Source organism: Haliotis rufescens, unplaced genomic scaffold (genome assembly GCF_023055435.1).
Source record: "Haliotis rufescens isolate VD_foot unplaced genomic scaffold, xgHalRufe1.0.p SCAF_18, whole genome shotgun sequence".
In the NCBI taxonomy this organism is placed as follows: Eukaryota; Metazoa; Mollusca; class Gastropoda; order Lepetellida; family Haliotidae; genus Haliotis; species Haliotis rufescens.
The window spans coordinates 22,322,121-22,348,315 of NW_025963868.1; the positions used below are offsets into that span (position 1 = coordinate 22,322,121).

Below are 26,195 nucleotides of genomic sequence, written 5' to 3' on the forward strand. Positions count from 1 at the left end.
GACAAGGGAAAGCCCTGACAAGCTGACTTTGTTCGAAAAACATACTATTATGAACATCTCTGATGTTTTGTTCAACAGAAAATATTTATATAAGGTACTTTATTTGCCGGTCCACAGGGAATGGCAGTCACATGAATTACCGGTCCAAGCCTAATTTTACTGGTAAAAAACTGGTGATTACCTGTAAACGGGAACACTGTGTAACGGTTTGGTAACATACAAATATCACCCGTTTCACTTCTCAGGCAGTAATTATCTGTCTAAAAAGTCCATCACTAAAAAAGTCTTCATTAATGATTCAAAACAATCCAAATATTGTTAGTAGCAAGCACTATCATTGTTAGAACGGCAGGATCTAAGCACTGAAATATCCCTTGTAGCATTAGGACAAACAGGGAACCTTTCCCATGAGTTAGAACTACGATCTTAAATGACATACAATCTCAACCAAATCAGATCTTTTACCCTAATACGATACTTAAGCTGTATAAAACCTTCTATAGACCACATCAAGTGAATATATTAATAAGCCAATTAGTGCCAAGGCTGGAAAATCCTCAGTAAAAGTGAGTGAAGCCTCCAGAGCAGTACCATCTTCCTGAGGCAAGGGAGTTAGTTCACTGACTATACATATAAAAGCCCTGGGAAAACTCTAGAAATACAACCGACTATTCAGACATACCAGGATTTGGTTGGGCAGAAATGGCAGGTACATAAATATATTTCACATATATTTGTTTGTTGTTCAACTCCAGCTACACGATGGCAAACCAGTGATCGATATCATGAGTAACATCCCATTGCTGTGACACACAATAAACCTGCTTCTCATATTAATTGCCAAGAAAATCCGTAAAAACAAGAAACGACCTGACTGTTTTGTCATGTAAAAGTACATGTACCTTGATCACAAAAACTATGCATTCCATGTAGGGCTGGGATGGCTAACCAGAGCTACAGATAAGCTGCGTATTTGCATAAAATAACCCCCCAAAATATTCAAAACCCAATTACATTCAATTAACTTGCATACTGAAATGCATGTATTGAATACAAAACTTAAATGTATAATAACAGCACCCGTAAATACCCAATGAAGCTTTTTCAGCATGCGTACAAAGGAGCTAACTTCCGAAAGACAATAATGAGCTAATTTACTTTCGGAGTCAAGACTATATATTTAGAACAGTTATATACATCTAAAACATTATTTCATTTTTTTAAATCTTAAAATGTTCACTAATATTTTACAAGGAAAAACCCAACAGAATGATGAATAGATGAGTGAAAAAATATTGGTTACCTAATGAAAAATGTAACAACCCAATTAAAATAGAAACCCTAGAGTAAAAACTCAATTGTTCAAAATGTTTTCTGGAGCTCTGGGTAGCTCAGGTCGGGTGGGTTCTGAGAAGGACTACCCGGACCCGTGGTTAGTCTTGTGATATATTGTTTAACTGACAAACATTATCGAGAACTCCATGGTAACACTACAATATACGTATTTCTTTCTGACTATGAACTTCTGACTTTCATATGTTTGAATAAAGATAAAGCTTCAGTCAACTTCAGTGAACGCATGATCAGATCATGTTATACGTGTATCTAAATACATTTTGCCAGGGCTAAGGTCAAACTATTCCCAATCTGACATTTTGTACCCAATTCTTGAGACCTGCAGTAGGGTCGGGTAATAGGAGGTTGGGTACCCAGGTAGTAAATTTGGACTCATCCCAGCCCTAATGCCATCCACAGTACCGATCTGAAGAAGATGGAGACAAGACTACCCCAAGATATATATTCACAAAGGGTTACGAATGTATATCAATACATGAACATGGATGGAGGTGAACTAAAGCAAGCACAGATGGCTAGAAGGGAGAATGTTCTACTTACCGTAGGTAGAATTAGCATCTATACACACGTAAGCAAGACATTGTTACATAATATAACTAACGGCTACATAGTTACTCAGGGCAAAAACATGTTGTGGTTCCAGTAATTGTTCCCGCAGATCAAACAGATAAGGAACAGGCCATTTAATATTCGGGAGGGGGTTGGAGGGGTGAAAGAACAAAATTTATCCAGAAACTTCTACAAAAAATAACCCAACCTCAGGTTTTACCCCCAAAACAATATCCGTACAAAAACGTATTTTGAGTGAGTATGCTTTTACCCCGCTTTTAGCAGTATTCCAGCAATATTACGGCAGGGGCACCAGAAATGAGCTTCACACATTGTACCCTTGCGGGGATTCGAAACTGGGAACCTGACAAGTGAACACTTTCACCATAAGGCTACACCACAGTCCAAAAATGTGTTGTGAACAGAAATATGTTCAAATTCTTTCTGACAAAAACTCTTGACTCTTGAAGCGGTGACAGAGAAACCTTGACTCCACCCTGCACACGAACTGGACATTTGTTAAGAACAAATGCCGTTTTTTTAGTTAATATGGTACACTACTGACAACAGTGTTCGAGTAAGGGAAAGAGGGGAATCAGAGCCACAACATGTTCCTGTTCTAGTCGGCATGCAATTACGCTACAATTAATCTCAATTAGTATTTGTCGGATTTGGAAGCAATGGCAGCTAGACTCCTACACAGTTGATATAGTTCTATAAGGTATGGACAAGCAGATCCAAAGCATTATACAATGTGTGATACACTGAATTATCAGACTTATGCCTTCTGACAAGTTCTATATAGGGTTTGTTTGTTTGTTGTGTAACTCAGTTGCCAATCTTCCAGCTATATCAAGGTGGCCTGTTAATTATTGAGTCTGACACCAACAAACCAACAAGTGTTTAATATGCTGTTTGATATGATATTTGTTTGTTTTGTTTGTTTGTTTGTTGTATAACGCCACACACAGAAATATAACACTATGACAGTGTTCTGTAAATAATCAAGTCTGGGCCAGATAATCCTGTGATTGATATCACAAGCATCGATCCAGGCATTTGGGATATGATGACATGCATCAACCAAGTCAGCGAGCCTGACCACCCGATCCTAATAGTTGCCTCTCACGGCAAGCATGGGTAGCTGAAGACCAATTCTAGCCTGGATCTCCATGGGTCTGGTGTTCATAGTGTTGACAAGAAACAAAATATTCAGTTTTAGATATCCAGTGTTTGTTGTTTAACGCCACACCCAGCAATATTCCAGCTATATGAAGCGTTCTGTAAATAATCCAGTCCAGACAATCCAGTGATTGATATCATGAGCATCAATCCACGCAATTGGGATTGATGACATGCATCTCAACACCAGGTGTCTCTGAGCTAGGACTTTCATGAGCCTGTGAGGTGGTCTTAACACCAGGTGTCTCTGAGCTAGGACTTTCATGAGCCTGTGAGGTGGTCTTAACACCAGCTGTCTCTGAGCTAGGACTATTATAAACCTGTGAGGTGGTCTTAATGCGAGGTCTCTGAGCTAGGACTATAATAAGCCTGTGAGGTGGTCTTAACACCAGGTGTCTCTAAACTAGGACTTTCATGAGCCTGTGAGGTGGTCTTAACACCAGCTGTCTCTGAGCTAGGACTATTATAAACCTGTGAGGTGGTCTTAATGTGAGGTCTCTGAGCTAGGACTATTAAAAGCCTTTGAGGTGGTCTCAATGCGAGGTCTTTGTGCTAGGACTATTATAAGCCTGGGAGGTGGTCTTAACACCGGGTGTTTCTGAGCTAGGACTATTATCAGCCTGTGAGGTGGTCTTAACACAAGGTGTCACTGAGCTAGGACTATTATAAGCCTGTGAGGTGGTCTTAACACCAGGTGTCACTGAGCTAGAACTATTATAAGCCTGTGAGGTGGTCTTAACACCAGGTGTCTCTGAGCTAGAACTATTATAAGCCTTTGAGGTGGTCTTAACACCAGATGTCTTTGAGCTAGGACTAATATAAGCCTGTGTGGTGGTGTCAACACCAGATGTCTCTGAGCTAGGACTATTATCAGCCTGTGAGGTGGCCTTAACACCAGGTGTTTCTGAGCTAGGACTATCATATGCCTGTGAGAGTATGGAAGAGTCTGGCATTATGTCAGTGTTAATAAATGTCAAGTTGGTGCTGTCTGTGAGTGCTGTGCCAGTGCTCCTCAAACAGCAGTGCATGCAAGTACAACACCACTGATAGGCTGGAGAGATCAAGTAGGAACTACAGCAGGCCAACGTAACTAAGCCTGTTATCAAGAGACAAACCCCTCCAACAAAAATATACTGTAAGCAGCTGTAAATCATCAAGTCTGGGCCAGGCTGCCCAGTCATCATACATCATGAGCATCGGTCGATACAAATGGGTAGGATGACAAAGCTTGGTACACCAAATGTAGAAATCCACATCGATGCAGTTGGGCAGATTAGATATGCTGTAACAGTATTACACAATACTGACTATAATGTTTAAGTTTGGCTCCTTGATTTTTCACCTGGCTTCTTGAATTTCACATTGTCTCCCTGAAAACATCTTCCCGAGGCAAGAGAGTTAATTGACTTTAAAAGTCCAGTTTCCACCCTTGCCGAACTAGGCTGGAATTCCTGGGCTCGAACGTAGAGCCACCAGTGGCTATTACCAGTTATATCCCTTCTGGACCAATCAGATTCTACCTCTCGTATCATTTGCGTTTGCTTCACACAAAATAGTGGCGCCCAGTCAGGATGATCTGATCAATAATCAAGAGCTATATTGTGATAAAACCGGTCTTACATCGCGAAATGCATCAAATCACGTGAGCACCTTGATTAAAAACATGATAAGATTTGGAAAATATCTGCTGACAATGAGTTGGCGGTGCACATGCTTTGCAAATCCTGCAATCCACTGAAATCTGCACGACAGTTTACTAACTAGATTTCGAATTTGGTGCGCGATTTTGATGGGACTATGCATAGACTCGTTAGTCCAGCCAAAATGTAACTCCATAATACCAGCCTAGTTCGGCAAGGGTGGAAACTGGAATTTTATAGTCAGTTAACTCACTTGCCTCGGGAACATGCCCTGAAAACAACTGTTAGGAACATATGGCTCTTTAGGAAAAGAAACAAACTTTGCAGCCTGGAAGGAACTGTGACAGCAGAGACACCTACCTCCAGTATCGGGATTCGCCGGGTCACAGATGCAGGCATAGTCGAGGTAGTTGTCCACACACGTGGCGCCGTTTTTACATGGGTTTGACGCACACTCGTCCGTCTCATGCTGGCACTGGAAGCCCTCGTACCCCGGCAGACACCTACAGCTGTAGCTGAATGCGTTGGACTCACACGTGGCGCCATTCATACAGGGCGTGCTGGAGCAGAGATTCTTCAACACACACACGTTGTTCACTGGAAAAAAAATCAATATAAAAAACGGTTGACAGATTTATATCAAATGATACGCCAAGATCTGTGGTGAAGAATTGGAGGAAAACTATTGTCCAAAGTAGCTCAGGCTTGATGCTCTTTATAGGTTTATTCACTGTTTGATTGGCATTCTAGAAGTAGGTGAGTAAATAAGAAAACATACAACTTTATGGATAACAACTTCTGGTTTATTGCATATAGTATGTGTTGATGTAGATTCTTACACCGTTATCAAGCTAGAGTGACTACAACCTTGTATTAGGTGCAAGAGGTGGGATAACGGTGTAAGAATCCACATCGAATTGTCGCTATATGCAATAATCCAGAAGCTGTTATCCATAAAGTTGTATGTTTTGTTAGGTTTATTCAGCAAGTGGACATCGCAGTTGTTCCTGATGCACACCTCACTTGCAAATCTATCGGATTTGTTAACAGCATTCATCCCCACAACTGCGGACTCGGCGGAAACAATACAGCAAGGTCATGATACGATACGTATCATGTTACATAGGTCACGATACGATACGTATCGCGATACGCATATTTATGTCCAATCATGTGGAAACTTAAAAAAATAAAGGTCCAAAAGAACAGCTAGCTGGAGCCATGTTTTCGTAGCTGCTATTTTTAGAAGTTAACTTAAAGCTAATTATAACACATGTTGCAATATTTGACTGACAAAGTTGTAAGTTATTTATTTTAGCAAATGTATCATCTTTTATCGATACAGTGAGTGAGTGAGTATGGTTTAACGCCACTTTTAGCAATATTCCAGCAATATCACTGCGGGGGGCACCAGAAATGGGCTTCACATATTGTACCCATGTCGGGAATCGAACCTGGGTCTTCGGCGTGTTATTGATACAGAAGAAAACATACTGTGTCTCGTATCGTCACATGACAACTCATGATGCACCGATGTATCGTTTCACCCTCACTGTGGACAATCTTTTCAGCGGGGACCTGGAGTTGTTGTTGCTAGAATAGTATGGTATTCCCTGATGCTGCCAATCAGATAAGGTCATGGCTTCACCAAGGAGAACTTTGTGTTTCGACTTACCACTCTCATATCCGCTGGCACAGACACAGAGAGTCCTGCCCGTCATGTAGTCGTCCACACAGGTTCCCTGGCTGCCACAGGAGTTGGAGAAACACTGATCATTCCTGACCTCGCACACCTTGCCACCGTAGTCGCTGCCACACTCACAGGAGAAGCTGTTGTTGCCGTTGCGACACGTGCCTCCGTTCAGACAAGGGTTGGACAGGCACTCATCTGAAAGCAACAGCGAATCAGTTTTTAACTATCTCTCTGGTCGGGACACCAAAGCCTGACTATACCGTCTACAGTACAATAAAGTTATGTGCTTCCTAAACTCAGTTGATATTTTTATCTTTTGGGTTTTATTTCGACAACAGCAACTTCCGCTTATAGTGTCTCAAAATGTAGACTCCATAGCATTGGATAAACTAGTCGCGTTCATAGCAGACAGTGTAACTATTGTCCTCCTATTTAGCAGTATCTTTGAAAATTAGTCCTTGATGGTTATATTAGCATGATATTTGTATGAATTAAGGAAGAAATTGTCTCACACGATGCATTTCTCTTTCTTCTTTCGATCCTAAGTGGAAACGTGCCTAAACGTGCTTCAAGAAATAATTCACCCGAACACACCTAGCATCACACTGGTCACCTCCCAACAATCTCGGTCATGCATGATTTTCCTGCTGGTCGACCAACACGGGCTGAACACGTAGTCACCCTCGACAACTCATTCTCTTTCTAATCGCCACTTTATACACATGGGAAACGTTTGGATCGAAAGAAGAAAGAAATGCATGGTATGAGAAAGGCTACGTTTTTTTTCATAATGAATACCAAAAAACTGGGACAATTGGCAGCTTTTATGCAGCTAGATACTGCTCTGTGAGGGGACAGTGCCACCATGCCCCAGTATGGACCAGCAGGCTAGGAACACTGACAGACGTAGTCAATACCACCTTGGATGATATCTGTTGTTTCTTGTCTTCTTACCAATATCTTTTGTACAGTCTGGCCCGGTTAAGCCTGCACTGCAAACACACTTGCGGCGCACATTGCCGGCGGCAACACACTGGGCGTTGGCCGGGCACGGGTTGTCTGTGCAGGGCTGGCGGAGTCTGGAGCAGCTGGAACAACAACAGAAAATATTCCAATGAGTGAGAGTCTTTAATGTTACGTTCAGCCACTTTCAGCAATATTTCATCTGTATGTGTGTTTAACACCTTAATCACTCAGCAATATTCCAGCTATATGGCGGCAGCCTGTAAATAATCAAGTCTGGATCCAGACAATCCAGTGATTGATATTGTGAGTAACAATCCACACCATTGGGGTACCAAGTTACTGAGCCTGACTGTCCGATCTATTAGGTTGCTACAGCATAGGTTCCGGGGAATCAACTCTAACATGGAACCCTCTTGGGGTTCCTTCTTTAAGGCACTGACCATTTGATATTCAGGGGGAACGTTTGTGTAAAAAAAATATTGTTTCAGAAAATTCGGGAAATAAATAATTTTGTCTCAGGTATATCCTAAAATGATTTTTTTAATTGAAAGTTTACACGATATGCAGCTTTTCCATTGGACGAGAGGTTGGTCACATGACTGCAAAATTGACGTTTATAAGTGTATGTGTAAGATGTTTCTGAAGAGCAAGTTAGGCATCCATTGGCTAAATGGTCAACTCTCTTTTTGAGGAACTGTTTTATTCCGCGATATAGCTGGTTGTTGTATGGCTGTCAGTGTAAACATGAGGTCACACATACTAAATAAAATTGTGTTTAGATCTTGGCCTACCTTTGCGGTAAGAAATTGTGATAGAAAAATCATAAGCAAGCTCCGACGTTCATACAGTATTGACCTCACTCTATGAAGGTTCATACTCCAATGAACTCACACAAAGTGAAGGTCAATTCTTAAATATATTGTGTGAAGCAGTCACAGAAGAACAATTTTGTCTCAAACTTGTCTGAACACGGTTTCACATACCTGCTGCCAGTGAATTCACTGAAGGATGGACACAGACACGCATATGCCCCAACTTTGTCGTGGCAAGAACCATAGTTGCGACAGGGGTTGAACTCACAGTCGTTTCTGTCAATCTCACATCGCTGTCCTGAATACCGACCTGAGAAAGGACAACAACAACATCACAGACAGAACATGGAAACTGTAAACATAGATACACTCTTCGTGATCCCATCTCCCTTGTCTTTATCTTGGCAGCAATGAGATTCTTTCAGTCCTATCATTTAATTTCATCATAAAGTAATTCAGTGAATATGAAAGAGACAAAATCCTTTCCATAATTATCTATTTAATGACTCCTACTATATCATAAGCATGTGTTTATGAATCACTATCAAATAGTGATGACACAAGGTGTTTGCAAAAAGGTGAGCATATCCTGCCCCTCCCGTAGCACCCATCACAAACACATGCAAAGGCAAGTCAATTGTTCACCTGAAAAAACACGGGAACATAGGGTACATGTCAAAAGAGGGAATTGCATCCAACATACGTTTTCATTGATGCATCAGATTTGGAAATGTCCTCAACATGTCTACCATGAAACATTTTAAAAGCTTTACCAAGGTTGTAACCTTGATCAAACAACTTTTCAGCAAAAGCAGTACGACGCACTTTGAAAGCAAATGCCACCATCATCTCAAAATGCATACATTTTTGTTTTGGAGTCTGTGATGCTCAATAAACATATAAACTATTATTATGTTCATCCAAAAGCCAATTTTATAATACCTTTCAGTGCACCACATATTAAATCTCATTAACCAATTTAACCGTTGAGAATTGTTTTGGTCCTTCAAACACAGTCATGGATAATTAATGTCAAAGCATCATACAGAGATTCAATCTCACCAGAATCAGACAATACTCAGACATAGTTTGGAACTTACACAAAGCGCAATTTGTACCAAAAGCAGCTAAGAATACTTACACAAGCTGTAAGCACACTAAAGAAAGAACAGGATAATTTCAACTATTTCTTTTTGGAATTACACACTGACCACACACTTATTTCATTTGAACAGTTAGATTTAATAATGATAAAAATTATTTAACCTATCAAAGAAAAGGTTAAATATTCTGGTTACAGACCAATGGTTGATGACATCAGTCAGCTGGTTGCTATGACAATAAGGCAGCAGGGAGAAGAAGTCAGAGAAAAGACTCAGCAAAGGCTTCAAATTACAAATCTAACTACTCTTCAAAGTACTACAAATTCAACAATAAATAATCTATGGTATCACATCAGGGATAGACAATCTTTTTTAGCAACGTTTTTAGCAATATTCCAGCAATATAACGGAAGGGTGCCACCAGAAATGGGCTTCACACATTGTACCCATGTCGGGAATCGAACGCGGGCCTTCGCCGTGACAATCGAAGGCTTTAACCACTAGGCTACCCGACCGTCCCTAAACTGTACATTAAGCATGGCTGTTTAGTCATTGTATTTGTTTGTACTAATTATTTTTGAGAAAGAACATTTATCACTGGCCATCATCACAAGGATATTTTTTCAGGAAATGTTTTTGAAAAAGTTAGCCCTTCATTCACTACAAATTAATGTAGCTGTGCCTCAATGTTCGATGAATGACAGGCTCGACCCTTTACAAAAAAACTTTAATCTAGAACGCTATATCAAAACTATCCTGTTATCTGGTACCGTATGACTTACTGAAAAAAAATGTGTTCTTTAATTTTTCCTGCTAACTTTGAAACCTTTACAGGAAACAATAAGGTGAAGATTTATATTTCAAAATAATCATTTATTTAAACATTTATGTTGATTTAAGCTCTTCTGAAATATCAAGCACTCTTCAGGAAAATGCAGACAATAAAGACGAAGCCACTTGGCTCCCAGGGTAAGCCAGTTAATATAGATTCCATCTGGCGAGCTGCCAAAGGATGCTGGATCAGTTTCACAGCAGGGTCACATTCCACAAAGCAATCTTAGCGCTACTGTTAAATATACTGCTAAAAAGTCATGAACCCACAATCTGAATATTCTGTGCAGTCGATAACAACGGTGGGGGGGGGGGGGGGGGAGGTTCTGAGCATGGCGTAGTCGGTTGTGTGTTCGCTTCCGGCTTACTTTACTAACTACCTGGTGCCAGTTGCAAACGATGTACACAATGGATGAAGCCAAGTGTTGTTCAATGAAACGGAAATTACAAAACAGTTACAGTGCATATGTTGAATCGGCCTGCTGCTCTGACATGAACTCTACATGCACTGCTTCAAGATTCCACCAAAGTCCTCTGTTATACTGAAATGGATTCCAGTGGGAGAAACTGGCATTTGTAGTCCACTAGTCCTTATAATGACAACATATAGCAAAACCCTTCAAAATGGCAAATTTCTACTTGTCCTTATGAGACCTAACCTATTGGGCAGTTTGGCAAGGACTACAGGATTGGTGGCAATTTCAACTGCTGGATCCTTCATTTGCACATGGAACACCAACGTTCCCAAAAGACTGTGATAAGCTTCTAAGCTTGTCCTTCAGGACAAAAATTGTAATGCCCCTTCTCCAAATTAGCCTAGGACAGTCTTAGCGCTAAGATCGCTTTGTGATCTCTGTTTCAGAAAGAGAGGAATCAGAGTGAGATCTACTCAAGATGAGAATGTTTACTTTGGATGATATTACGGTAGTACACACGCCACCTCTACCACAGGAAGCAGAGATCAGGAGCAGGTAATACACATACTTACTAGACGAACCTGTGCACACAGCAGACAGAGTTAGTGTCATTATTGAAAAAGTAACTGCCATAACAATAAACAAAAACACATGCATTTAAACAATATACAGTGAAACTTCGCTTATCCAGGACTCCTGCTTCCCAGACGATCTTGCTGGGTGGGTGAGTGAGTGAGTGAGTGAGTATGGTTTAACGCCGCTTTTAGCAATATTCAAGCAATATCACGGCAGGGGACACCAGAAATGGGCTTCACACATTGTACCCATGTCGGGAATCGGACCCGGGTCTTCGGCGTGATGAGCGAACGCTTTAACCACTAGGCTACCCGACTGCCTCAGATCTTGTTGAGAATAGATAATGTAATAAAAGGAATACATGGTGGACTCGGTCTAAACCGGCATCTAATCCAGCACTATTTATAGACCGAACCAATGAAGATCCGGGGTAGAATTGGTCTTCAGCAACCCATGCTTGTCGTAAGAGCTGACTAACGGGATCGGGTGGTCAGGCTTGCTGCATGTCAATGTATCCCAATTGTGTGGATCGATGCTCATATCAATCACTGGATTGTCTAGTCTAGACTTGATTTTCTACAGACCACACATATAGTGTGGCGCTAAACCACAAAAAACTTTATTAACCGGCATCTGACCCAGCACTGTGCCATCTGGATTTACAATGTTTCATTGCCTTGATGTTCATAAAATCTCAAATTTATTTGTTCACAATATGATGATGAGATATTAGTTCAGATTAATGTCAGCATATGAAAAGTGGTCATGTTTGCACACAAAAGACAGACTTAACATTTCTAAGGATTGATTTTCCATTTACTTCCTAGCTCTGATTGAATATTTCTAATAAATCAAAGTTCATTATTCATTGTTTAAGAACACTCAAGAACCAGTTGATTTTCTGGCAACACTTTTGTATTGCTTTTATAACCTCCTTGATCTTGCAGAGAGTCTTAACTGATGCAGACCAAGAAAACTAGCAGTTTTATTACCTATTAGTCCCCACTATACAGCGTTTGAAGCTTTTTTAGTCCACTAGTCCTTATAATGATAACATATAGCAAAACCCTTCAAAATGGCAAATTTCTTCTAGTCCTTTATACCTTAGCTATTTGGCAGTTTTGCAAGGACTACAGGACTAGAGGCAATTTCTAATGCTGCTGTATCCCGTAAATGTATGGTCGCAGAATGTTTTGCAGGAATGTCCACTCGGTTCAGAAAAGTACTTATCTTGTAGAAAATCACATTTTGTGCAAAACTTGAGCAAAATTTTGCATTTATCTGCGCAAAACTTTTCAAATAGACATACAAGTTGATGGCTGGTTTTTAAAGTGTAAACAGATATTTAGTTCCTTTTAAAGTGAAGTTGACCTTTGTATTATTGCTTACTGAAAGTGCAAGTCTTTGTGGTTACAGTAGTGATCTCCAGATTCACATCAACAAACTGTTCTAGCCGTGATAATGTTTATCATAAAATGCCTACCACAAGTCAAACAGGTGCAAACTACGAAATTCACGAAAAATAATCTTAAAAGTTTGCAGAATTGTTTGCAGAATTATTCAAATTTGGTTGCAGAATTTAGAAACATTGACAGCAGAATTTTTATTTTTTTTAATATAATACAGCGGGGACTGATTTTGTTATGGAATGAATCACAAAAGTGATACTTGACATAATTCTAAACCCTGAATATTTATTCACATAAACCTCCACTGATGCCATAATATTTTTCTCCAATCAGGTTAAATCTCATAAACAGGATTTTATATAATATCCCCAGGATTATTACATGTACGACCGGTGATATTGTAACATGTGGAAGTCTGCAATATTCGAACCACTAGAAGTGCAAAACATTTGTTTCCATGAACAAAGTCGATTTCATTGGAATAATTTGTAATTGCTTTGCACATTCTTAAATTATGCAGATCCTGTGCATCAAAACATACCCTTATCATAAAAAAACAGTTTCAAGTTAAATGAATAATTAAATTAATAATAACTGCAGCGTGGATGTGACGTACTTGATTGACAGTAGCAGGTGTAGTCGAGGCCTCCGCTGTTCAAGCAGTAAGCGTTGTTGTAGCAGGGGCTGGAGTCACACCCCCGGAGGACCGTCTCACACGCACGCCCTGTGAAAGCTGCACAAACATAAACACACAGCAGGGTAAGGAATACATCTTATTTTCACAAGTCTACAGAACTAACCTGCTGCGGAAAGAAGACAATAAATATTTCAAAATGTTTATTGTTAAAATGACTACTGTTGGAATGGCGAGATTGCTGACATGGCCCAATGTTGAGAGGGCCTACTGTTGAGAGGGCCTACCGTTGAGAGGGCCTAATGATGAGATGGCCTAATGTTGAGACGGCCTAATGTTGAGACGGCCTAATGTTGAGATGGCCTAATGTTGAGATGGCCTAATGTTGAGACGGCCTAATGTTGAGATGGCCTAATGATGAGATGGCCTAATGATGAGATGGCCTAATGTTGAGATGGCCTGATATTGAGATGGCCTAATGTTGAGATGGCCTAATGTTGAGATGGCCTAATGTTGAGATGGCCTGATATTGAGATGGCCTAATGTTGAGATGGCCTAATGTTGAGATGGCCTAATGTTGAGATGGCCTAATGTTGAGACGGCCTGATATTGAGATGGCCTAATGTTGAGAGGGCCTAATGTTGAGATGGCCTAATGTTGAGATGGCCTAATGTTGAGACGGCCTAATGTTGAGATGGCCTAATGTTGAGAGGGCCTAATGTTGAGATGGCCTAATGTTGAGATGGCCTAATGTTGAGATGGCCTAATGTTGAGAGGGCCTAATGTTGAGATGGCCTAATGTTGAGATGGCCTAATGTTGAGACGGCCTAATGTTGAGACAGCCTAATGTTGACATGACCTAATGTTGAGAGGGCCTAATGTTGAGATGGCCTAATTTTGAGATGGCCTGATATTGAGATGGCCTAATGTTGAGACGGCCTAATGTTGAGATGGCCTGATATTGAGATGGCCTAATGTTGAGATGGCCTAATTTTGAGATGGCCTGATGTTGAGATGGCCTAATGGTGAGATGGCCTAATGTTGAGATGGCCTAATGTTGAGATGGCCTAATGTTGAGATGGCCTAATGTTGAGACGGCCTAATGTTGAGATGGCCTAATGTTGAGAGGGCCTAATGTTGAGATGGCCTGATATTGAGATGGCCTGATGATGAGATGGCCTAATGTTGAGATGGTCAAATGAGACGGCCTAATGTTGAGATGGCCTAATGATGAGATGTCCGAAAACCTATGATCCGAAGATAATAGTATTGAATCGTGAATAATTGTAAAGGCATATATGATGCTGAAAGCTCTGATCGAAAACATTACAATCCATGACGGTTGTCTGGAAGCACGATATTATTTTTTGGAGAATTTAAAAAAAAAAATCTTTTATTATATTGATTTTTTTCCCTGAGGACTAGTTGGTTTTTTTTAAAATGTGATTTTCCTTCTTTCCACATCCCTGTGTATGGATATACCACTCACCAGGAGGACAGTCACAGAAGTATTCATGGTTGACGACCCGACAGGTTCCACCATTGGCACACTTGCTAGAGTCACACACAGTACTAACTGCAAGAGAATGAGTGAGTGAGTTAATATTTAACGTCTACTGCAAGAGAAGAAATAGTCAGGGATCATTGGCATTTCTTTTAATCCTAAAATAATAAGACAATCCTAACTGGAAGGAGACTAACTGGGTCCCAGGACAAACAGGTATCCCGACAAAAATGGTTTGGGGCTAACAGATAAAACAGTTTTGGGGGGATAACAGGTTTCCAGACAAACAGGGTTTGGGGGAATAACAGGTTTCCATACAAACAGGTTTTTGGGGATAACAGGTTTCCAGACAAACAGGGTTTGGGGGAATAACAGGTTTCCATACAAACCGGTTTTTGGGGATAACAGGCTTCCAGCCAAACAGGATTTTGGTAATAACCGGTTTCCAGATAAAAAGGGTTTGGTGCTAACAGGTTTCCAGACAAACAGGGTTGTGGGATAATTGGTTTCCAGACAAACAGGATTTGGGGGATAAAAGGTTTCCAGACAAACAGGGTTTTGGGTATAATTGTTTTTTCAAACAAACAGGGTTTGGGGGATAACAGGTTTTCAGACAAACAGGTTTTTGGGATAACTGGTTTCAAGACAAATAAGGGTTTCAGGGGTAACAGCGTTTCAGGGTTCACAACTCGGATTTCTGGGCTAAAATGGTTTCTGTTTAACAGGGTTTTCAAGACAACAGGGTTTTCTAACTAAGAGGGTTTTGGACCTACAAGGTTTCTAAACTAATGACTCTGTATAAGCAAGAAGACCTACTGGCAATGATGCACTGTCCCGACGATGAAGACCCTACTGCTGGTGTAGTTGTGTCTGGGGAACACTCCACACATGTTGTAGCCCCTGACAACGGCTGATAGTAAGCTTTGGGGCAGCTGAGACAGGGTGCGAGTCCGGTGCTGGAGTACGTCCCTGGCTGACAGCGACCTGCAACACAAACAAACAGATGATGAGGGTCCTTGTAGGGAATACATCTCCTGGTGTTGCTCGGAATATCAGTAAAGACATACTGGGATCTACATCTTGCATCTTTCACGCATTAAAATAGGGAATGGATGCAAACAATTTACATTGCGGGTAAGGCAAATAAACATGGCTGGTTGAATCACAACATTTGTCAAAAAATGTGTGCTGTTTTGCCTTTGACGACCAATTGAATCTGTTTCATCAGATAATCGAGGCTGGTTGTTTCCTGGTGTTGATGTTTTATATTTATGTATAACTGACAGATCTATCTGGTGGGAAAAACACTCCCAGGTGTTCATCGGAAGCTTCTGGTTTCTGGCTTGATTCGACATCAGCATCCTTCTTTGAAATCAAGTGAAGTATGCAACATGTCACAAGCCTTGGACATCCATGTTTATGTCATGACCCCCAAAATTACTACGAAGAATCACCTGGAGTCGAAAATTGATCCAGGTAAATTTCTGGAATAAGCATCCCCGAGTTGTTTATTTGCCCACACAAACAGGAAGACCTGTTGAGTTATTAAACTAATATAATTTTCCTAATTTGAAGAAGGATTCAACTAAGGTGACAGAATCTGACTCATACCATATCAACAATGATAATAATAAAACAATTACTCTGCGGGACCATTCCATGCCCGACTCTGGAGATTTCCCACCCTTCACAATGATGAATCATGAACATTTCACCTACTTCTACAAGCAGTGCTGGAGGCGTGCCCCGGCCCACGTGTGAACTGCCCGGTGGGGCAGGGCTGGCAGCTGGTGGAGCTGATGCTGTAGGTGTTCTCGGGGCACTGGTTACATGGCGCCTCCCCAGACGTGGAGAACATCCCCTGCGGACACACACCTGGGGGGAAGAACAGACAAGGCAATGGATGAATAAAGCATCTCAAGCTGTCATGATCTGCTTGTGCCTTTTTTACCCAAGGATCCATTCAAAAAAATGTTAAGGAGACAAACAAAATTTCAAGGAGTTATAATGTAGGTGCCAAAAGGAGTTATAATGTAGGTGCCAAAAGGAGTTATAATGCAGGTGCCATAAGGAGTTATAATGTAGGTGCCAAAAGGAGTTATAATGTAGGTGCCAAAAGGAGTTATAATGTAGGTGCCAAAAGGAGTTATAATGTAGGTGCCAAAAGGAGTTATAATGTAGGTGCCAAAAGGAGTTATAATGCAGGCGCCATAAGGAGTTATAATGTAGGTGCCAAAAGGAGTTATAATGTAGGTGCCAAAAGGAGTTATAATGTAGGTGCCAAAAGGAGTTATAATGTAGGTGCCAAAAGGCGTTATAATGTAGGTGCCAAAAGTTATATTTGTACATGTATTTCGAATGTGTTTTTGATGGATGACGACCAACAAGCATGCATGGTAACTCTTCACACCACTGAAACACACAGCTGTAGTAAATAGTGAAGAAATGCTTCCTTATATCCGTGTTTGGAGCTTACATTAGCAGTAGCTAGCGATTCGCTAGCATAGTTTATATTTTTAGCGAGATTGGCGAGAACTAAAATATGTTATAATTTTAACACAATTTCTGTGTATTTTTTAAATACACTATGTTTTTATTCTCAACCAAAATATAGTTGTCAAAGTCCATTTTATACTTACTGGGATCGATCCCAGAGCTTCACTCTCTGGGCAGACGTTTTCCACTAGACCACGGAGGCAGTCTCAAGACTTCATGAGTGAGAGTGAGTGAGTAGTGTTTTACGCCGCTTCAAGCAATATTCCAGCAATATCACGGCGGGGAAAACCAGAAATGTTCTTCCCACATTGTACCCATGTTGGAAATCGAACCCGGGTCTTCGGTGAGACAAGCGAACTCTGCATATTACCAAAGGAGTCAAGTGAGATAGAGGTGACATTATTTTCAGGAAATGCCATTGCATATGTTCTTGCTTCACATTAAGGCCAGGCTTTTTTTTATTCTTAGGATTATGGATTTTTCAGCCCAAAGTCCAGGGTTGTAGAAGAAAAAAAAGAAAAAAAGCCAGATGCATTTTTTTAATGCAGAATGCCTCTGGCAAACTTAATGAACATATTCTGTGCTCAAAAGACCGCCATTTGTAACAATAAAAATTCTACCACTTACAACACGGACAATTGTCATGGGAGGCAATTCATGTTTGGCTTCGAGATCAACAAAGATTGATTATGTATCTCTTTACTAGTTTACAACGGTAAATACATATGTTTTTTATTTTTAAGGTGATGATAAGAAATAAAATAACTGACTACGTGGCTATCAGCGGGGAAAAAAAATGGAAATCTGATTTTTTTTTACATTTTCTCAAAAATTAAGAGTCGGCGGGTCCGTAATCCGAAACATATAAAATGCCTGGCCTAACACTTATTAGAATGAAGCAACATGCTTGTTATAGCTGAATACTGCATCCCTGCACCCAGCACTCCCTTCCTCCCCCCCTCCCTCTCCACAGACTTACGATAACATTCAGCCAAGCTGGTGAGTCCTGAGGCAAAGTTGCTCGAGAGTGGTGGACAGGGGAGACAACTGAGTGATGCCATTTCCCGGTACGAGTGAGGACCGCACTGACTGCATTTGCCACCACTGAGGACAAAACCTGCTGGACAGGCCACTGGAAATACCAACACATTATCAGAATTAACAATTGCATATATACAGGGTGAACGACAGACACTTCTCTCTGTACTTGACTGCAGATAACCAAACATTCTTCAAGAAAAGGCTGGGCTTTTCTCACACTTGGCTTAAGTGTACAACGACACTCAAAATTTGAAACGTGAAAATAAAATAAAAAACTCATAAATAACAGATATAAGCAAAATGTTCACAAAAAACACCTCATTTACTGTCACTATCAATATATAAATAAATTACTTAAAATATCATTCTTAAAACCTCTACATTTTATTTTGTTAATATTTCTTTCCCTTCCTAGTGAACATTTTTGGGAAATAAAAAAAAATACTTGAAATTGGAATTATATATACAGGAATTTCATTTTTGTAGAAAACCTGTATTATTGTGTAAAAACTCTGTGACCCTAAAAATAAGGAAGTCTGACATAGTAGATGAGATCTGGTCCAACAAACATCATTTGAACTCACCACATATGTCGCCAGATTCTATGACGGAACTTCGGACTTCTTCTATGCCATAACAACCCACACCCTCTGCTGCGGTGTTGCTGTACGTCGCTGTTGACGATGCAGCACAGTTGCCCAGCTGTGCAAGCTGCATGACACTGCTGATGAGGTTGTTGCTGGAGGTGAAGATGTTCCTGATGGTGTTGACGCACTGTGAGTACTGACTCGCTGAGTACCCGTGAGGAAGAAACTCCAGGTTAAACGTTCCTGTTACCTGAAGTGCGGGAGAAATTGTCACATGACAGTGGTCGGGTTCAACATGGCTTTGAGTTTCACACACATGCTAAAGTTGTAATGAAACCTGGATTTCTGGCGCGACAAGAAAACTCTTTGTCTACAAGGCAACCTGACTGTCTATTTTGTTCTAGGGAGCTTCACTCTCTGGGCAGACGTCTTCAATTAGACCACGGCAGCAGTCTCAAGACTTCATGGTTTTATGCTGCTTTTAGCAATATTCCAGCAATATCCTGTTGGGGGACACCAGAAATGGGCTTCACATATTGTACCCATGTCGGGAATCGAACCCAAGACTTCGGCATGATGAATGAACGCTTTAACCACAAGGCTACACGACCACTCCTATATTATGTTCTAAGAAGAGTGAGTCATATGTTTTCAACAATAATATAAGAATAAAACAACATTATCCCCAGATGAGTTAGTCATAGTGTAATAGTAAGTTTGGATACACCTTACACCAGGAAGTTGGGCTTAGTGACACTTTGATCAGTGAACTTAATGTGGGAGGAACGCCTGAAGCCATGCAGGTCTTGGATGATTATCACTTCAGTGAAACAAACAAGTCAAGTGTGGTGTGGACAAATTAAGAAATAAAATCAGGGCAATTCTGGGACTCAGACTCATGGTCATAGGATCCTGGCACACTCAAGGGAGAAAATCAGTTAAGTATCAGTGTTATGCCCAGTAAAAATGGAAAGACTATGCATGGTAGGGGTGGATACCATCACGGAGGTGAACTGACCCTGTACTTACCACACCAGCGAAGGAGGAGATGGTGACTGGGATGTAGCTGGTGGGGAGGGATGCCGTCACAGAGGGCGACTGATTCTGTACTTACCACACCAGCGAAGGAGGAGATGGTGACTGGGATGTAGCTGGTGGGGAGGGATGCCGTCACAGAGGGCGACTGATTCTGTACTTACCACACCAGCGAAGGAGGAGATGGTGACTGGGGTGTAGCTGGTGGGGAGGGATGCCGTCACAGAGGGCGACTGATTCTGTACTTACCACACCAGCGAAGGAGGAGATGGTGACTGGGGTGTAGCTGGTGGGGAGGGATGCCGTCACAGAGGGCGACTGACCCTGTACTTACCACACCAGCGAAGGAGGAGATGGTGACTGGGGAGTAGCTGGTGGGGAGGGATGCCGTAACGGAGGGCGACTGACCCTGTACTTACCACACCAGCGAAGGAGGAGATGGTGACTGGGGAGTAGCTGGTCGGTAGGGATGCCATCACGGAGGGCGACTGACCCTGTACTTACCACACCAGCGAAGGAGGAGATGGTGACTGGGATGTAGCTGGTGGGGAGGGATGTCGTCACGGAGGGCGACTGACCCTGTACTTACCACACCAGCGAAGGAGGAGATGGTGACTGGGATGTAGCTGGTGGGGAGGGATGTCGTCACGGAGGGCGACTGACCCTGTACTTACCATGCCAGCGAAGGAGGAGATGGTGACTGGGGTGTAGCTGGTCGGAAGGGATACCGTCACGGAGGGCGACTGATTCTGTACTTACCACACCAGCGAAGGAGGAGATGGTGACTGGGATGTAGCTGGTGGGGAGGGATGTCGTCACGGAGGGCGACTGACCCTGTACTTACCACACCGGCGAAGGAGGAGATGGTGACTGGGGTGTAGCTGGTCGGAAGGGATACCGTCAGGGAAGGCGACTGACCCTGGCAGAGGTTGCTGAGCGTGGGGAGAAGAAATGCGATCTTGTTAGACAAGTCATTCTGATAAGCAGTTTCACACTCAGTGGTGATGACCGTCCCTGTCACGTAGCGGAGACTCGGGGCGTAGCGGTATGGGCTTCTCTGCTTGCCTACAAAGATACAAAGGACGCATGTTGTCACCTAACCATCAAATCATTCTGATTGCTAACAACACTTCTGTCCCTCAAGCTCTTCTGCGCTAGAAAGAACAAAATTATTCATGCTGTTCCAAGAAAAAATAATTTTGTGCAACATTTTCGAAATTTGGGCACTTCTGGAGAAGAGTCGGTCATAATAGGCAACTGAGGTTAACATAGCTAGTTGTTCATGCTATCAACCACTGGTCTGCCTGGTTTGATCATCAGGCTGCCATGCTCTCAGCAATTTTACATCAATTCCTGTTGAGAGTTGTTTTTCCTCCGTTTTTAGCAATTCCCAGCAACATATCCAGCTTCACATGTTGAATCTATTTGTGAAATCAAACCTGGCCTTCACCATGGTTAATGAGTGTTATAACCACACGGCCACCCAACTATGCCTGCAATAACCTGAAGCAACTCACGGACACACTGGGGGAAGGTCGGCCAGCCCACTACGCCTACAATAACCTGAAGCAACTCACGGACACACTGGGGGAAGGTCGGCCAGCCCACTACGCCTGCAATAACCTGAAGCAACTCACGGACACACTGGGGGAAGGTCGGCCAGCCCACTACGCCTACAATAACCTGAAGCAACTCACGGACACACTGGGGGAAGGTCGGCCACCCCACTACGCCTACAATAACCTGAAGCAACTCACGGACACACTGGGGGAAGGTCGGCCAGCCCGTAGAGTAAGCACATTGGATTGTCTTAGTGACAGCGTCATTCTCCTCGAACAGTGTGTAGCCAGAGTTGCAGGTGACTGTGCACTGGTTACCGAAAGCCGTGTTCTGGCAAGATGTCTGCCCATTCTGGATGAGCACGGTCCACTGTTGACAAAGAGGACCTGAAACATGAACAATGTAAAATATAAGATAGCTACGCGATAAACTCAAGAACAATGATGAACGAAGCATGGTTTATTTCACGAAAAACTATCGTTCTATCACATCATTTCTGGCCATTTGAACATACGCTGGCATCTTGATGATGTCATAAATTGGATGACATTATTTTTAAGAGGGAAGTGTCTAGTGAGTTGTTCACCACAGATTTTGCTGGACAATGCAGCTGAACTATTGCATCCAAATGTGGTTGAGATATGACAATTGGTTTCGGGAGAAAAGGTACAGAAAACTGATGTGAAATTGTGAACATATCTGAAAATACCAAATTTATCCCCCTGTTCAATAAATGGACTTATCCGACATTGCCGAAGTCAGATTGTATTCAGGATGTCATTATTAAAAGACAGATAAATATTTTTAAAACTCGTACATCTTATCAACATCCTTAAAGAGGCTGTATATGGTGTAGATATCTCATATATGATGATTGTGAGTTGTATATCATACAATAAAACACTGCAGGGATAATGAGCTACTCGTGAGCCCCAAATGGTTTATTCTCCCTGCAGTGTTTTCTTGTGTAACTCCCACTTGTCATTTATTTCTTAAATAAATAAAACAAAGCTGTGAAACATGTAATGTCACTTGTCTGCTCAATGTCAGAACTAGGAATACAATGGGAGGCTGCTGGCAGGCACGAGACAGGTGAGGTGACATGTGGTTTCACACTGTACTGATCATGGGAGTAGAGTATTTGATAGAGGACTTGTGACTATCAGGATAAACAGAACAGTTGGAGGACAATAGGGCTCAGCTTCCCCTCTGTAAGACAGATACAGGACTTGTGACTATCAGGATAAACAGAACAGTTGCAAGGACAATAGGGCTCAGCTTCCGCTCTGTAAGACAGATAGAGGACTTGTGACTATCAGGATAAACAAACAGTTGGAGGACAATAGGGCTCAGCTTCCCCTCTGTAAGACAGATACAGGACTTGTGACTATCAGGATAAACAGAACAGTTGCGAGGACAATAGGGCTCAGCTTCCCCTCTGTAAGACAGATAGAGGACTTGTGACTATCAGGATAAACAGAACAGTTGCAAGGACAATAGGGCTCAGCTTCATCTCTGTAAGACTGATAGAGGACTTGTGACTATCAGGATAAACAGAACAGTTTGAGGACAATAGGGCTCAGCTTCATCTCTGTAAGACTGATAGAGGACTTGTGACTATCAGGATAAACAGAACAGTTGCAAGGACAATAGGGCTCAGCTTCCCCTCTGTCAGACAGATACAGGACTTGTGACTATCAGGATAAACAGAACAGTTGGAGGACAATAGGGCTCAGCTTCCCCTCTGTAAGACAGATACAGGACTTGTGACTATCAGGATAAACAGAACAGTTGCAAGGACAATAGGGCTCAGCTTCCGCTCTGTAAGACAGATAGAGGACTTGTGACTATCAGGATAAACAAACAGTTGGAGGACAATAGGGCTCAGCTTCCCCTCTGTAAGACAGATACAGGACTTGTGACTATCAGGATAAACAGAACAGTTGCGAGGACAATAGGGCTCAGCTTCCCCTCTGTAAGACAGATAGAGGACTTGTGACTATCAGGATAAACAGAACAGTTGCAAGGACAATAGGGCTCAGCTTCCCCTCTGTAAGACTGATAGAGGACTTGTGACTATCAGGATAAACAGAACAGTTGCAAGGACAATAGGGCTCAGCTTCCCCTCTGTCAGACAGATAGAGGACTTGTGACTATCAGGATAAACAGAACAGTTGGAGGACAATAGGGCTCAGCTTCATCTCTGTAAGACTGATAGAGGACTTGTGACTATCAGGATAAACAGAACAGTTGGAGGACAATAGGGCTCAGCTTCCCCTCTGTAAGACAGATACAGGACTTGTGACTATCAGGATAAACAGAACAGTTGCAAGGACAATAGGGCTCAGCTTCCCCTCTGTAAGACAGATACAGGACTTGTGACTATCAGGATAAACAGAACAGTTGCGAGGACAATAGGGCTCAGCTTCCCCTCTGTAAGACTGATAGAGGACTTGTGACTATCAGGATAAACAGAACAGTTGCAAGGACAATAGGGCTCAGCTTCCCCTCTGTAAGACAGATAGAGGACTTGTGACTATCAGGATTAACAGAACAGTTGGAGGACAATAGGGCTCAGCTTCCCCTCTGTAAGACTGATAGAGGACTTGTGACTATCAGGATAAACAGAACAGTTGGAGGACAATAGGGCTCAGCTTCCCCTCCGTAAGACTGATAGAGGACTTGTGACTATCAGGATAAACAAACAGTTGGAGGACAATAGGGCTCAGCTTCCCCTCCGTAAGACTGATAGAGGACTTGTGACTATCAGGATTAACAGAACAGTTGCAAGGACAATAGGGCTCAGCTTCCCCTCTGTAAGACAGATAGAGGACTTGTGACTATCAGGATAAACAGAACAGTTGGAGGACAATAGGGCTCAGCTTCCCCTCTGTAAGACTGATAGAGGACTTGTGACTATCAGGATTAACAGAACAGTTGCAAGGACAATAGGGCTCAGCTTCCCCTCTGTAAGACAGATAGAGGACTTGTGACTATCAGGATAAACAAACAGTTGGAGGACAATAGGGCTCAGCTTCCCCTCTGTAAGACAGATAGAGGACTTGTGACTATCAGGATAAACAAACAGTTGGAGGACAATAGGGCTCAGCTTCCCCTCTGTCAGACAGATACAGGACTTGTGACTATCAGGATAAACAGAACAGTTGCAAGGACAATAGGGCTCAGCTTCATCTCTGTAAGACTGATACAGGACTTGTGACTATCAGGATAAACAGAACAGTTGCAAGGACAATAGGGCTCAGCATCCCCTCTGTAAGACAGATAGAGGACTTGTGACTATCAGGATAAACAGAACAGTTGGAGGACAATAGGGCTCAGCTTCCCCTCTGTCAGACAGATAGAGGACTTGTGACTATCAGGATTAACAGAACAGTTGGAGGACAATAGGGCTCAGCTTCCCCTCTGTCAGACAGATAGAGGACTTGTGACTATCAGGATTAACAGAACAGTTGGAGGACAATAGGGCTCAGCTTCCCCTCTGTCAGACAGATAGAGGACTTGTGACTATCAGGATTAACAGAACAGTTGGAGGACAATAGGGCTCAGCTTCCCCTCTGTCAGACAGATAGAGGACTTGTGACTATCAGGATTAACAGAACAGTTGCAAGGACAATAGGGCTCAGCTTCCCCTCTGTAAGACAGATAGAGGACTTGTGACTATCAGGATAAACAGAACAGTTGGAGGACAATAGGGCTCAGCTTCCCCTTGCCTCTTTCCGCTCGTGTTCTGTCACTCATCTCTGTCTACCAGAGACCCTGTATCACTGAGTACAGGCCTCAAAGTTGCGACTAAAATGGTTGCCAATGCGACCTAAATTTCAATTTGTCTACTGTCTAAAATTCAGAGGTAGCCAAATGACTACCAAATGACTATCATCATCATTAGACCAGAATTGCTATGGCTGGCTTGTCTGAAGCTCTTCTCTCATTAAAATTGCCAATGTTCAGTATTTCTCAGGAAAGCATTATCCTGTTTCCCTTGGTGGAACATGTGCAATGGCAGAATTTCTGCAAATCCTCAAAATATTAACATCAGTGAAATATCTTTTACAGGGATCTTACTTAACATGAAACATTTGGCCTAAATGGTAACAGTATACACAACAATCCTCTGGAAAGCCTGCAATACCACGTTATCTTCCCGAGGCAAGGGAGCTAACTAACTATAAAGTCCATGCCACGTTCACTCACCTGTCACTGTGCCTGCAATACCACGTTATCTTCCCGAGGCAAGGGAGTCACTCCCCTGTCAATGTGCCTGCAATACCACGTTATCTTCCCGAGGTAAGGGAGTCACTCACCTGTCACTGTGACCTGTATGTTGCAGGTGTCTTCATTGTTTGCAGCATCTCTGGCCGTCACGGTGATGGTGTTCACTGTGCCGATGCTGTTCTTGTCCAGGGTGAGCTGTGTCACTGAGAACTGGAGGCTGCTCACGCCGATGTTGTCAGAGGCTGAAGCGAAGGTTGTTACATCGAACGTCTGTTGCTCGGACTCGTTGAGAAGCTGATAGTTGAATGAGTCTCGACAGATGAGCACAGGAGGTTCCTCATCTATAGGAAGACAAAGTTTTATCCATCCAAACACAGGCCAGGTTTTTTCTACTGCTTTATCTTCTAGTGATGTGCAACAAATTTTGGTCAGTTCCATGAAATACAGACAATATGGGCATAGTGATATATGTTTTGGTGCAGCTCGAGAAAAATAAGGAAAGAAGTTCAGTTTGTTAACATTTCAGATATATCATATAGGGGTTAAATGATACAGCAAAACACAACATATGG

General features: G+C 42.2%; 1 protein-coding gene across 1 annotated transcript in view; it reads right to left on the reverse strand.

The window, feature by feature from the left end:
• LOC124132960 overlaps nt 1–26,195 on the reverse strand; it is a 129,607-nt gene that overhangs the window by 47,380 nt on the left and 56,032 nt on the right. Inside the window, exons 26-40 of the mRNA XM_046497144.2 lie at nt 25,713–25,964; nt 21,588–21,776; nt 20,675–20,895; nt 18,793–19,045; nt 18,147–18,299; nt 16,391–16,546; nt 15,488–15,655; nt 14,657–14,743; nt 13,150–13,266; nt 11,121–11,129; nt 8,370–8,508; nt 7,375–7,508; nt 6,403–6,615; nt 5,088–5,324; nt 1,897–1,914 (exon numbers count right to left, since the gene is read on the reverse strand). Coding sequence (XP_046353100.2) covers nt 1,897–1,914; nt 5,088–5,324; nt 6,403–6,615; nt 7,375–7,508; nt 8,370–8,508; nt 11,121–11,129; nt 13,150–13,266; nt 14,657–14,743; nt 15,488–15,655; nt 16,391–16,546; nt 18,147–18,299; nt 18,793–19,045; nt 20,675–20,895; nt 21,588–21,776; nt 25,713–25,964 — 2,346 coding nt within the window. The remainder of the gene's footprint in view (nt 1–1,896; nt 1,915–5,087; nt 5,325–6,402; nt 6,616–7,374; nt 7,509–8,369; nt 8,509–11,120; nt 11,130–13,149; nt 13,267–14,656; nt 14,744–15,487; nt 15,656–16,390; nt 16,547–18,146; nt 18,300–18,792; nt 19,046–20,674; nt 20,896–21,587; nt 21,777–25,712; nt 25,965–26,195) is intronic.